Source organism: Ursus arctos, unplaced genomic scaffold (assembly GCF_023065955.2).
Source record: "Ursus arctos isolate Adak ecotype North America unplaced genomic scaffold, UrsArc2.0 scaffold_5, whole genome shotgun sequence".
In the NCBI taxonomy this organism is placed as follows: domain Eukaryota; kingdom Metazoa; phylum Chordata; class Mammalia; order Carnivora; family Ursidae; genus Ursus; species Ursus arctos.
Window position 1 is genome coordinate 38,291,788 of NW_026623067.1, and position 13,229 is coordinate 38,305,016.

Sequence of the window (13,229 nt, forward strand, 5' to 3'; positions counted from 1 at the left end):
AACAGAGTTGAAAAGGTGAACTCTTTTTGGAAAAAGATAATATCATCTGGATCCTGGGCAGCTTTTTACGTATATATTCTGCATTCAATTAAAAACTACTAGGCACACATACAAAAAAAACTGGTTGACATGAGTAAAACCTAGAGGAAAAAAACAGACAATACAAATGATCCAAAGAAGAAACAGATACTAAAACTTACTGACAGTGATGTTAAAATAAGTGGGACTAATAGGTTACAAATGAAGAATAGAGGAAAGAAATAAAAGAGAATTTCACCACAGAACTGAAATTTAAAATGGAAATTCATTATGGAACTGAAAGAAATAAAATCTGAAATTAAAAACTATTTCGGTAGTTTATAGCTTAGTAGATATACAGGAATACAGGATTAGTGAATGCAAGACAAGCCAATATAAAATGTCCAAATAGAAGCATAGGAGAAAATAATGAAAAATACAGAAAAGAACATTACTGACATGTGGGATATAATGAAAAACTGTAACATACATATGATTGTAATCCTAAAAGGAGAGGAGATGTTAGAAATAGAGAATAAGCGATGTTTGAAGAGATAATGGCCAAGAATTTTCCAAAATTTGTGAAAATCCTTCACCACTTAAGATGCTTGGGGAGACCCAATGAAGAGAAATAAAATACAAAGTACACCTAGATGTATCATAGGAAAGATGCTGAAGACCAGAGTCAAAGAGAAAACCTTAAAAGCAACCACCAAAAAATGAGACATTACTCTTAAGGGAGCAACAATAAAATAGCGGACTTTTCCACATAAATCATGAAACCAAAAGACAAGGAAATGATGCCTTTAAAACAGACTAGCACTCTTATATTACCAGAAAATATATATTTCAAAAATACAGCTTTCAGACAAATGAAAACCAAGAGAATTAAACATAGTCATGTTTGCACTAAAAGAAACACTTTTAGTGGAATTCACTGGGCAGAGGGAAAACAGTCCTAAAGGAATCAGGCTTGCAGGAAAAAATGAAGAGTAACAGGAAGGGTAAATATAAATTAATATTGGCTATAGAAGGCAAAAATAGAAGTTTCTTAAAGGATTTAAAATATATATAAGATTTAAATTCATGACAATAATGTACAAGGAAGATGGTATAAATACAGTTAATTAGTTCTAAGCATTATCATGGAAGCAGTAAAATTAAAAATATATATATTAGACTCTTCTAGATAAAAGATGCATGCTTTAATGTGTAGGATAATTACCACAAGATTAACGAAAAAACGAATTGAAGGAAAATGAAAAATAACAAATATATGAATAATCCAAAAAAGAATAAAACTTTAAGGACAAATTTAAAAAGTAGATGGTAAGTATAAATAGAGAATTATCAAATATTACATTTATTGTGATTAGATTAAATGATCCCATTATACAACTGAAAATTTTCAGAGTAGGTATAAGAATATTTCAACTATTGGGGCGCCTGGGTGGCTCAGTCATTAAGCGTCTGCCTTCGGCTCAGGGCGTGGTCCCAGAGTCCTGGGATCGAGCCCCACATCAGGCTCCTCTGCTGGGAGCCTGCTTCTTCCTCTCCCACTCCCCCTGCCTGTGTTCCCTCTCTTGCTGGCTATCCCTCTCTCTGTCAAATAAATAAATAAAATCTTTAAAAAAAAAAAGAATATTTCAACTATTGTATATGGTATCATATAAATGTGTGTTTGTGTGAGATATAACAAAAAGGTTGAAAGTTTAAAAAAATAGGAAAAGATACAATACAGACACTAACCAAAATAAACCTAGTGTAGCTGTAGTCATATAAGACAAAGAGACTTTGAGGAAAGATGCATTGCATGCATAGAGATAAAAGAGATGTTTCATAATGATAAAGACGTAAATCTACCAGCATTATGTCAGTTCTAAGACTGAATATATGCCCATAAGATAATTACAAAATATAGAAGTTAAACTGAGAGAATATAAATGAAAAATACACAAAATACACAAATGGTCATAACAGACTTAATGCAACTCTCTTGATTCCTGGTAGAAAAAGAAGACATATACACACAAACATACAAATACCAAGAATATTCAAAATCTGAGCAACACAATAATCATATTGGAATAAACTGACATACACAGCACACTGGAGAATACACGATATTTTATGTGCATTTGAAAGATATCAAAATTATCCATATTCTGGGTCAAAGACAAACATCAAAAATTTTAAAATAATTGAAATGACTCAGAGTATGCTTTTTGACAGTGGAATTAGGACAGAATTAAAAATGTAACTAAGGGGCACGTGGGTGGCTCAGTCTGATTCTTGATTTCAGCTCAGGTTTTGATCTCGCAGTTGTGAGTTCAAGCCCCATGTTGGCTCCATGCTAGATGTGGAGCCTACTTGAAGTGAAATAAAATGAAATTAAATGAAATAAATTTAATTTAATATAATTTAAAATAAAAATATAACAAGAAATCCCCAGATGCTTCAAAAGTAAATAATATAATCCGTGGGTTAAAGAAGATGTCATAGCAGAAATTTCCATATATTTTGAACTGGGTAAATATTAAGATTTGCTGCATCAAAACAGCTCTTAGAAGGAAATTTAAAAACTTTAAATGTGCATTTTAGAAAAATATTAAAAATCACTAATCCAAGAGTTCCTCTGAAGAAGCTAGAAAAATAACAAATACAAATAAGGAAGAAAACATATATAAACAAATAGATGACAAATAGCACAGAAAATCAACAAAACTGAAAGTTAGCTCTTTGTAATGATTAATACAATTAAAAATTCTTATGAGGCACCTGGGTAGCTCAGTTGGTTAAGAGTCAGACTCTTGGTTTTGGCTCAGGTCATAATCTTGGGGTCATTATGCTCAACCCCTAGTCTGCTTCAGATTCTTTCTCTCTCTTTCTCCCTCCCCCTCTGCCCCTCTCTCTGACCCTCTCCTCTCTCTCTCAAAAATAAATAAATAAATAAATAAATAAATAAATAAATAATAAAACCTTTTTTAAAAAACCGTCTAGGTAAAACTAATCAAGAAAGAATAAAACGCCAACTATCAATATCAGGAATGAAAAGGAACATCACTACCAATCTCACAGACATTAAAAAAATAAAAAGGGATTTTATGAATAACTTTATGCCAATAAATTTGACTATTTAAAATGGAAAACATATTTGAAAAACACAATATACTAAAACTGCAACAAGAAGATATATAAAATCTGATTAGGCATATCTATTAAGTAAATTAAACTTGTTATTAAAGAAACCTTGCCAGTCCAATTCACACTTGTGAATTCTTCCAAAATACTTATAGAAGAACTAACACCAGTTTTTGCAGACTCTTTCAGAGAATAGAAAAATAGGAAATGTTTCTCAAATCATTTCAGTGCTAGCATAACTTCAATGGGTTATGGCATCCAAACCTGAATAAGACAAGAGAGGAAAAGCAGAGGCCAATCTCATTTATAAACATAGACGGGAAAATTCTAAACAAAATATCAGCAAATAAAATTCAGAAATATATGAAAGGGAAATAATAAATTATGAGAAAATGTGTTATTTTAAGGATGCAAATCCAATTTAATATTTGAAAATTAATATAATTAGTTACATGGACAGATGAAGAAAAATATGATTATCTCAGTGAATACAGAAAAAGTCCTTTGATAAAATTCAGCCCACATTCATGGTATTCAGCAAATTCAAAATAGAAGGGAACATTCAATTGTATTTTAAAACCTACAGGAAAAATTATCTTTAATGGTAAATTATTGAAGTTTCCCTTACTTAACAAGAATGAGACAAGGATGCCTGCCTTTACTATTTCATTTCAGTATTATACCATACATCCTAACCAGTGGAATAAGGCAAAGAAAAGATAAAAGGCACAATGATTGAAAGGGGAGAAATAAGAATGTCTTTTTTAAAAAATGACATGGCTTTAGATATAAAAAGTGATAAGGAATCTATTGATGATTAGGATTAATAAATTAAGTTAGCAATTCCACTGGATATAAAGTAGCATACAAATATAAATTGTATTTCTGGTAACAACAAAAATCATAAAATTTAAGATTTTGAGTATCATTTACAATAGTTTAAAAAATACCAAATATCTAGAAACAAATCTAACAATGTGTGTATGACTTATATACTGAAAAACTATAAAATATTGAGAAAAATTAAAGACCTAAAATAGAGGGATATATAATTTTCAATAATTGGAAGACTCGATGTTGGGAATATGGCAGTTCTCCCCAAGCAATCTATAGATGGCATACAATTCTAAACAAAATTTCAGCAGATTTCTTTGTGAAAATCGACAAGCCAAATCTAAAATTTATATAGAAATACAAAGGGATAATAAGAACCAAAACCATCTTGAAGAAAAAGAATAAAAGTGGAGGACTTCTTTCTGTGCTCACACCCCTGGCGGTTCCTGCACCTCTAAGTACCGCGGAAACGCTCCGCCAGCAACCGCATCGTCAGCGCCAAGGACCACACATCCACCCAGATGAACGTGGCCAAGGTTGAGAAGATGACAGGCAGGTTCAATGGCCAGTTTAAAACCTATGCCATCTGCGGGGCCATTCCCAGAATGGGTGAGTCAGATGACTCCATCCTCAAACTGGCCAATGCCGAAGTCGTTTCAAAGAACTTCTGGAAAGGATCTTGGATGTGGGTATTTGTCATATATAAATAGTAAGCCCCCCAAAAGTGGAGGATTTACCTATCAGATAATAAAGCCTATTATAAAGATATAGTTATTAAGCCAATATGGTATTGCAGGATAAATGAAGAGAAAAATTGAAAAAAGGGTCTTGAACAGACCTATGGTCACCTAACTTACAACAAAATGACACTTCAGAAACAATAGGGAATGGATCTTCTTTTCAGTAGATAGTGCAAAGTCATTTGGATATTTTTATGAAAAAATAATGTAACCCTAACCTCATTCACATGAAAAAAATCAAATTCAAGATGATTATTGCTCTAAATGTGAAATTAGTAAAGCAATTGATTTAAAAAATATACAAGAATATTTTCATGATCTTGGGATATATGCAAAGATTTAAAGAGAACACAAGCCCTAACCATAAATGAAAAATATTGATAAATTAGACTAACAGTAAGAAGTTTTGTTCATCAAAGATAGCAGAAGAGAGGTGAAATGCAAGCCATAGAGTGGGAGAAGATATTTGCAATACGTACTTCTGAAAAAGCATTTATACTCCAGATATATAAGGAACTTCTAATGATTGATGGGGAAAAAAATCAAATACCATAAATAGAAAGAGAAACAAAAGACAAGCACTTCACAAGAATGTACCCTAATGGCCATTAAACATGTGAAAAAAGTGCTCAATTTAATTAATCAGGGAGATGCTAATTAAAGTTACAATATAGTATCACTACACACCCATCAGAGTGGTTAAAATTAAAAGACAGTGTCAAATGTTGACAAGGACATGGAGCAACTGGAACTGTCATTTTTTTTGCTGGTTTCGGTAAAACCACATTTGTAAACTTTTGCAATATCTGTTAAAGCTAAATATATGTGCACATCTTTGCACATAGAAGCCTAACTCCTAGGAATATATTCAACATAAATGGTCACATAGAAACCAAAAGACAAGAACAAGAATGTCGGTAACAGCACTATCCAAAATATCCCCAAACTGGAAAACCCCAATGTGCATCAACTGGAGAACAGATATACAGTAGTACAGTCATACAACAGAATAATATAAAGCACCGAGAATAAAATAAATTAGGACAATACATAATAGATGAATTTTTAAAAACATAATGTCGAGTAAAAGAAGCCAAACATAAAAGAGAAATACTACATAAGTCCATTTGTATAAAAGTTCAAAAAAAAAAAGAAAAAAATCTGTGATAATAAATATAAGAAGCATGCTTACCTTTAGGGGAAAGAGTAATTACCAAACAAAAACATAAGGGAGCTTCTACAGTTTTGGTAACATTTTAGTTTTAGTTTAGTTTCTACTTACAGAAGTGTGTTCACTTCCTGAAAATGTATTGAGTTGTACACTTATCACTTGTACCCTTTCTGATATGTTATATTTCAAAATAAAAATAACTTCTGTAAAATGGTAAACTTTTGTAAACATCAGGTGTCACTTATTTCTTGAATGTAATCAAGTAAGAAACCCAACAAGAGAAGGTTTCTTCTCAAATTGTATTTTATGAAGAACACTAATATATCATTTAGTTTGTTCTGAAAAGTATTATTGCACTGAAAGTTAACTCAACAAATATTTCTTTAGAATTTCCAATGCCTAAGAACTGGAGTTACGATCGGGCGCACTTCTGTGACTTAAGAGAACTTTGATAGTATACGGTGATAATTTGGAATGAAATGGCAAATACTACATGCCATAGTAAATAAGGACGCCTGGTGGCGCTGCAGGCTAGCAGTATGAATGAAAGGCTCTGTGGCTGTCCCGGACGCCATTAAGCTGGGAATCAGAACGAGGAGTGCTTCCTAAAAGAAGGAAGCATTTTAGTAAGATCTAGGGGCAGATATCTTCAGAGGGGACATCATTCTAGGGCAAGTCAGTCAGAAATATCTAAATCGAGGTTATTTAGCCAAATCATCTGGGTTGATTGTATACAGAGTTGAAGAAACTGCACCTTCTTGAATTGGATCTGAACAATGGAGACTGCGCTAGCAAAAACGCCACAGAAAAGGCAAGTTATCTTTCTTGCTATATTGTTGCTTTTGTGGGAGGCTGGCTCTGATGCGATTAGGTATTCCATGCCAGAAGAAACAGAAAGTGGCTCCTTTGTGGCCAACCTGGCAAAAGACCTGGGGCTCAGGGTGGGGGAGCTACCGACTCGGGGCGCGCGAATCCATTACAAAGGAAACAAACAGGTCTTGCAGCTGGATATAGAAACCGGGAATTTGCTGCTGTATGAAAAACTAGACCGGGAGGTGCTGTGCGGGGCGACAGATCCCTGTGTACTATATTTCCAGTTATTACTGGAAAACCCTGTGCAGTTTTTTCAGGCTGATCTGCAGCTTACGGATATAAATGACCATTCCCCAGAGTTCCTAGACAAGGAAATGCTCCTAAAAATCCCAGAGAGCATTCAGCCAGGGACCACATTTCCTTTGAAAATAGCTCAGGACTTGGACGTAGGTATCAACACTGTGCAGAACTACACAATCAGCCCCAACTCCCATTTTCACGTTGTCACCCGTAATCGCGGAGTTGGCAGAATATACCCAGAGCTCATGCTGGACAGAGCTCTGGATCGGGAGGAGCAGTCTGAGCTCAGTTTAACCCTCACGGCGCTGGATGGTGGGACTCCGCCCAGGTCAGGCACCGCTGCAGTCCGCATTGAAGTCGTGGACATCAATGATAACGCCCCTCAGTTTTTACAGTCTCTCTATGAGGTACAGGTCCCCGAGAACAGCCCCCTAAACTCCTTAGTTGTCGCTGTCTCTGCCCAAGATTTAGATTCAGGAACATACGGGAATGTAGTCTACACTCTATTCCAAGGCGATGAAGTTACTCAACCATTTGTAATAGATGAAATTACAGGAGAAATACGTCTGAAAAAGGCATTGGATTTTGAGGCAACTCGATACTATAATGTGGAAATTGCAGGCACAGACGGCGGGGGCCTTTCAGGAAAATGCACTGTAGCTATAGAGGTTGTGGATGTGAACGACAACGCCCCTGAACTTACCATGTCGACGCTCGCAAGCTCTACCCCAGAAAACTCACCAGAGACCGTAGTGGCTGTTTTCAGTGTTTCTGATCCAGACTCCGGGGACAACGGTAGGATGGTTTGCTCCATCCAGAACGATCTCCCCTTTCTCCTGAAACCCACATTCAAGAACTTTTACACCCTAGTTACAGAGAGACCACTCGACAGAGAGAGCCAGGCCGAGTATAACATCACCATCACCGTCACCGACCTGGGCACCCCCAGGCTGAAAACCCAGCACAACTTAACAGTGACGGTGTCCGACGTCAACGACAACGCCCCCGCCTTCAGCCAAAGCTCCTACACCCTGCGGGTCCGCGAGAACAACAGCCCCGCCCTGCACATCGGCAGCGTGAGCGCCACCGACAGAGACGCGGGCGCCAACGCCCAGGTCACCTACTCGCTGCTGCTGCCGCCCCACGACCCGCACCTGCCCCTGGCCTCGCTGGTGTCCATCAACGCGGACAACGGGCAGCTGTTCGCGCTCAGGGCGCTGGATTACGAGGCGCTGCAGGCGTTCGAGTTCGGCGTGCGCGCGGCCGACCGCGGCTCGCCGGCGCTCAGCAGCCAGGCGCTGGTGCGCGTGCTGGTGGTGGACGCCAACGACAACGCGCCCTTCGTGCTGTACCCGCTGCAGAACGGCTCGGCGCCCTGCACCGAGCTGGTGCCCAGGGCGGCCGAGGCGGGCTACCTGGTGACCAAGGTGGTGGCGGTGGACGGCGACTCGGGCCAGAACGCCTGGCTGTCGTACCAGCTGCTCAAGGCCACGGAGCCCGGGCTGTTCGGCGTGTGGGCGCACAACGGCGAGGTGCGCACGGCCCGGCTGCTGAGCGAGCGCGACGCCGTCAAGCACAGGCTGCTGGTGCTGGTCAAGGACAATGGCGAGCCGCCGCTGTCGGCCAGCGTCACGCTGCACGTGCTGCTGGTGGACGGCTTCTCGCAGCCCTACCTGCCGCTGCCGGACGTGGCGGCGGCCGAGGCCCGGGCCGACCCGCTCACCGTCTACTTGGTCATCGCCTTGGCGTCGGTGTCGTCGCTCTTCCTGGTGTCGGTGCTGGTGTTCGTGGCGGTGCGGCTGTGCAGGCGGAGCCGGGCGGCGTCGGGGGGTGGCTGCTCGGTGCCCGAGGGCCCGTTTGCGGGCCACCTGGTGGACGTCAGCGGCACGGGGACCCTGTCCCACAGCTACCAGTATGAGGTGTGTCTGAGGGAAGGCCCTGGGGCCGGTGAGTTCAAGTTCTTGAAGCCTATTATCCCCAAATTTCCGCCCCATGGCGCTGTCAAAGAAATAGAGGGAAACGCCACCTTCCGGAATAGCTTTGGATTCAATTAGGGATCTGATTGTAATGTCGTGTGTTTGACCATTTATCTCTAATTTCCCCAAATACCGAGTGTGAGAGCGTCGTGGAGAAAAACCCTACCCTCAGGTATGATTTCCCTTTTGTAGCTAATTTATCCTTTGAACTTTATCTCGTCTAGTTTTGAAAAACCGAATTCTGCATCGTTGCATCTATTTACCCAGTGCCACTCCAAATCTATGCATGCTCTTGATTTTTCTGAAATGTTTGCTCCTGATGGTATTTGTCAGGGTGAGCTATTTTAATGAAGTCAAATATTGTTTTCCTCTGTATTCTGTCCGTTGTTTCATCACACTCTAAGTGTTTTTTGATGCTAAATAGCAAAAATAAAAATGTGTTTGCATAATTTTATTTTGTTTTCAAAGGAATACAGGCACATGGTAACAAATGTAATATGTGAGAAAACCTGACAAAAGGCAACAATATTCTGGGCACCTGCTCCGAGGGTTAAGCGTCTAACTCATGATTTTGGCTCAGGTCTTGATCTCAGGGTGGGGATCTGCCTGTGTGGGGCTCTGGGCTCAAGGGAGTCAGCTTGAAATTTTCTCTCTCTCTCCCTCTGCCCTTTCTCACCCCCCTCCTCGCTCTCTCAAATAAATATGTGAATGCTTTTTATGTCTACTCTTTGTAATGTTTTCTATCTTCTATGTTTTAATCTTCTACTCTTCTTTCCTAGCTCTGATCCATACTGGCAAACATTGTTTTTAAACAAACATTTTTTATTGAATTATACACTTGAAAAGGGAACAAATCCTAACATTGGCTCAATGTGTTTTCAGAAAGTGAACATACTTGGTACCAGTATCTTGATGAAGAAATGAAACATTGCTGGCATTTCAGGTGGCACACAAATTACCTCTTAAAGTCATTACCAGCCCAAGTATAAGAAATATCCTGATTGCCAATACTTTGTTTTAGTTTTTGCCTGTTTTGAATTTATATCAATGGAATAGTAGAGTATGAACTGTTTTGTGTTGGGCTTCTTTCACTGAACATTATGTTTATGAAATTTGTCCATGATATTGCTTTTAACTTTAGCTTTTTATTCTCATTGCTGTATAGTATTCCATTGTGTGACTATTTCACAATTTATTGCCCATCCTACTGTAGGTGGATATTTGGGTTGGTGCAAGGTTTGACTGTTTGAATAATACTGCTTTGAACATTCTCATACATGTCCTATGGCAAACATGTATGTGCCTTTATGTTGGCATATACCTAGGAGTGAAATTGCGGCTCATTTACAAAGTACATGAAAACATGTACTTTTTCCAAACTGGTGGAACCAATTTACACTGCTGTCAGTACGGTCTGGGTGTACCAGTCCTCCACAGTTTTGCCAACACCTGGTATTATTTGTTTTTCATTTTATCCCATTGGAAAGTACTTTTAAACCTTTTATTTCTAGTTCTTTTTATATTCATTTCTTTTCTACTAAAGAATGTCTTTGTAACTTTTTAAAATAAACTAAATAATTTCCTCAATTTTCTGCTGTTCTTTAGTACCTAGCACACTTAAAACTTCTCTCATCCATCCTTCACATTGGCCGTGTCACTATTTTCCAATACTTCCCTGCACAAACTGAAACCTTTCATTGATTATTCTACTAACAACAGTTCCTTTGCATTTACTTGTATAACAGAATAGAATACAATTTTTATTTTTTTCTCTTACCTCTTTCTCCCTTAAACTTTCAGACCTCTATCAAATTAACTTTTACTTTTGCCAAGGCTGATGATATTTTTTACCCTACAACCATAGCCAAGAATTTCCCCTTTTGTCTGTAGATCCATTTTCTGAAAACCAATATTAAAACTTCACCTTTAATGACATATAAATTATGAATGCCCCGCAGCCAAAGATCACCAGGAACACACTGTATCAGAACAAAGTTGGGTTTATTGACTTGTTGTAATGAGGGAGACTGCACACCCTGGGAGAGCATGGGTCACCTTAGTAATAGTGCCTTAAAAAGGAGCTATAGGTTTTGGGCTTGTGTTGGGTGATTTTGCATAGGGTTCAAGGAAGTAGCCCTGGTATTGGGTGCTTTTAGTGAATGGCAGTAATTCTCTTATAGGGTCTCTTATTGAATTTTATTTAGGAGGTGAGAAGAACAAAGTGAGGTTAAAGCTGTAATTGTTTTTTTTAAAGCCAGCATTCATTCATAATAAGCCAGGACAGAGGACTTTGGTCATTTTTTTGGTTTGTTTTTACAATGTTCTTATTTTTGTCTCTGCTCAAGCATGATCATGATATCGTCTTATTATGGTTCTATCTTATCACAATGATCTTTCATGATGTCATTCTGTGAAGTTGTTTATATTCAACAGGAGAAGATCATGGCCTATTTGTGAGTGCTAGGCCAGTTCCTATTTATAAGAGGCTGATTTTCTCTTTCTCAAAATATTCATTGCACTATAAAATTCCTAGAAGAAAGCACAAGAGAAAAGCTTCATGACATTGAATTTGGCGATGATTTCTTGGATATGACACCAAAGCAACAAAGGCAAAAATAGACGAATGACACTACATCAAACTTAAAAAGTTTTATGCATCAAAGAACACAGTCAATGGTAAAAAGGCAACCTATTGAATGGGAGAAAATATTTGCAAATCTTTTGTCTGATAAGAGGTTATTGTCCATAACATTTAAGAATTCCTACAACCCAACAGAAACAACAAAATATCAAGTAACCTCACTAAAAAATGAACAAAGTACTTGAATCGACATTTCTCCAAAGATGATGTGCAGATGACCAACAAAAATATGAAAAAAATGCTCAACATCACTAATCATCAGAGAAATGGAGATCCAAACCACAATGAGGTATTACCTCACACACGAGGATGACTGCTATCAAAAACCAGGAAATAGCAAGTGTTCACAAGGATGTGGAGAAACGTGTACCTTTGTGCACTGTTGGTGAGATTGTAAAATGGTGCAACTGCTAAAAAAACAGTATGGAGGCTCCTCAAAAAGTTTAAAAGAGAACTTCTATATAATCCAGAAATCTCATTCCAGAGTGGATATCTAAAGGAATTGAAAGCAGGGTCTCAAGGAGATATTTGTGCACCCATATTCATAGCAGCATATTCACAACTGGCAAGAGATGGAAGCAACCCAAATACCCACATATGGATGAATGAATAAACAAAATGTGGTGTGTGTGTATATATATGTAAAGAATGGAATATTATTCAGCCTTAAAAAGGAAGGCAAGCCTATCACATGCTACAGCATGGATGAACTTTGAGGGCATTATTCTAAGTGAAATAAGATCGTCACAAAAAGGCAAATACTGTATGATTCCACTTAAATCATGTATTTAAAAATTGTTAAATCCATACAAACAGAAAGTAGAATGGTGGTTACCAGGGATGGGGGGAGGAGGAACAGGGGAGTTTTGTTTAATGGGTTTAGAGTTTCAGATTTGCAAAACGAAAATGTTCTTAAGATCTGTTTCACAACAATGTAAATATATTTAGCACTGCTGAACTGTATACCAAAAAATGATTATGATGGTGAATTTTATGTTATATTTTTAACTACAATAAAATACATTGTTCATTGCAGAGCCATATTACTTAGTGGTAAGGACTATGTTTTCTGCTCCTTTGATCTATTCTTGTGTTTCCTGTGTCATTGAAAATAGAGTGTTCCTAGAATCAAGATCAAGTAGATTCACCATTTTAGACTCCATCAGTTGGCTTTACCATATCCTCAAATATCTTTAAATCAATAATTCAGGTTCCCGTATTTCTTACCTGAAGCCCTCTATCTTTCTGCTTCTTTATGGACTAAATTATCTCTAAATGTGGACAAAACTATCATCTTGACTTCATACCTCTCCTAGTTAAGTCCATTGATATATTACTTATCTCCTTTTTTAAAAAAACCCTCTCTTTGCTACAGTATATCCTCAAGTGGGTTCCTGAGAGGGTACATGAAAAATAAACTCTTGTCTCTCCATGTCTGAAAATGCATTTAGTTTTCTCTTACACTTCATTGATATGTATTATGTATGTCATTTAATGTCTTATATATTCTAACAATTCATGCTTTTTCATATCTGGGATTATTTCATCTCTACTATTATTTCCTTAAAAACTGTATTCCTATTTTTATCTGTTTT

The 13,229-nt window shown here is 37.8% G+C and overlaps 1 protein-coding gene across 1 annotated transcript; it reads left to right on the top strand.

Moving 5' to 3' along the window:
* The first annotated feature begins 5,917 nt into the window (after positions 1 to 5,917).
* Positions 5,918 to 12,677, top strand: PCDHB5 (protocadherin beta 5). The gene has a single exon (XM_048221115.2). It carries the CDS (start codon positions 6,681 to 6,683, stop codon positions 9,069 to 9,071), a length of 2,391 nt encoding a protein of 796 aa, XP_048077072.1. The 5' UTR covers positions 5,918 to 6,680; the 3' UTR covers positions 9,072 to 12,677.
* Positions 12,678 to 13,229: the final 552 nt, after the last annotated feature.

Bases quoted from the DNA above. Each gene is read 5' to 3' on its own strand.
- PCDHB5 (XM_048221115.2), top strand. From the start codon at position 6,681: ATGGAGACTGCGCTAGCAAAAACGCCACAGAAAAGGCAAGTTATCTTT.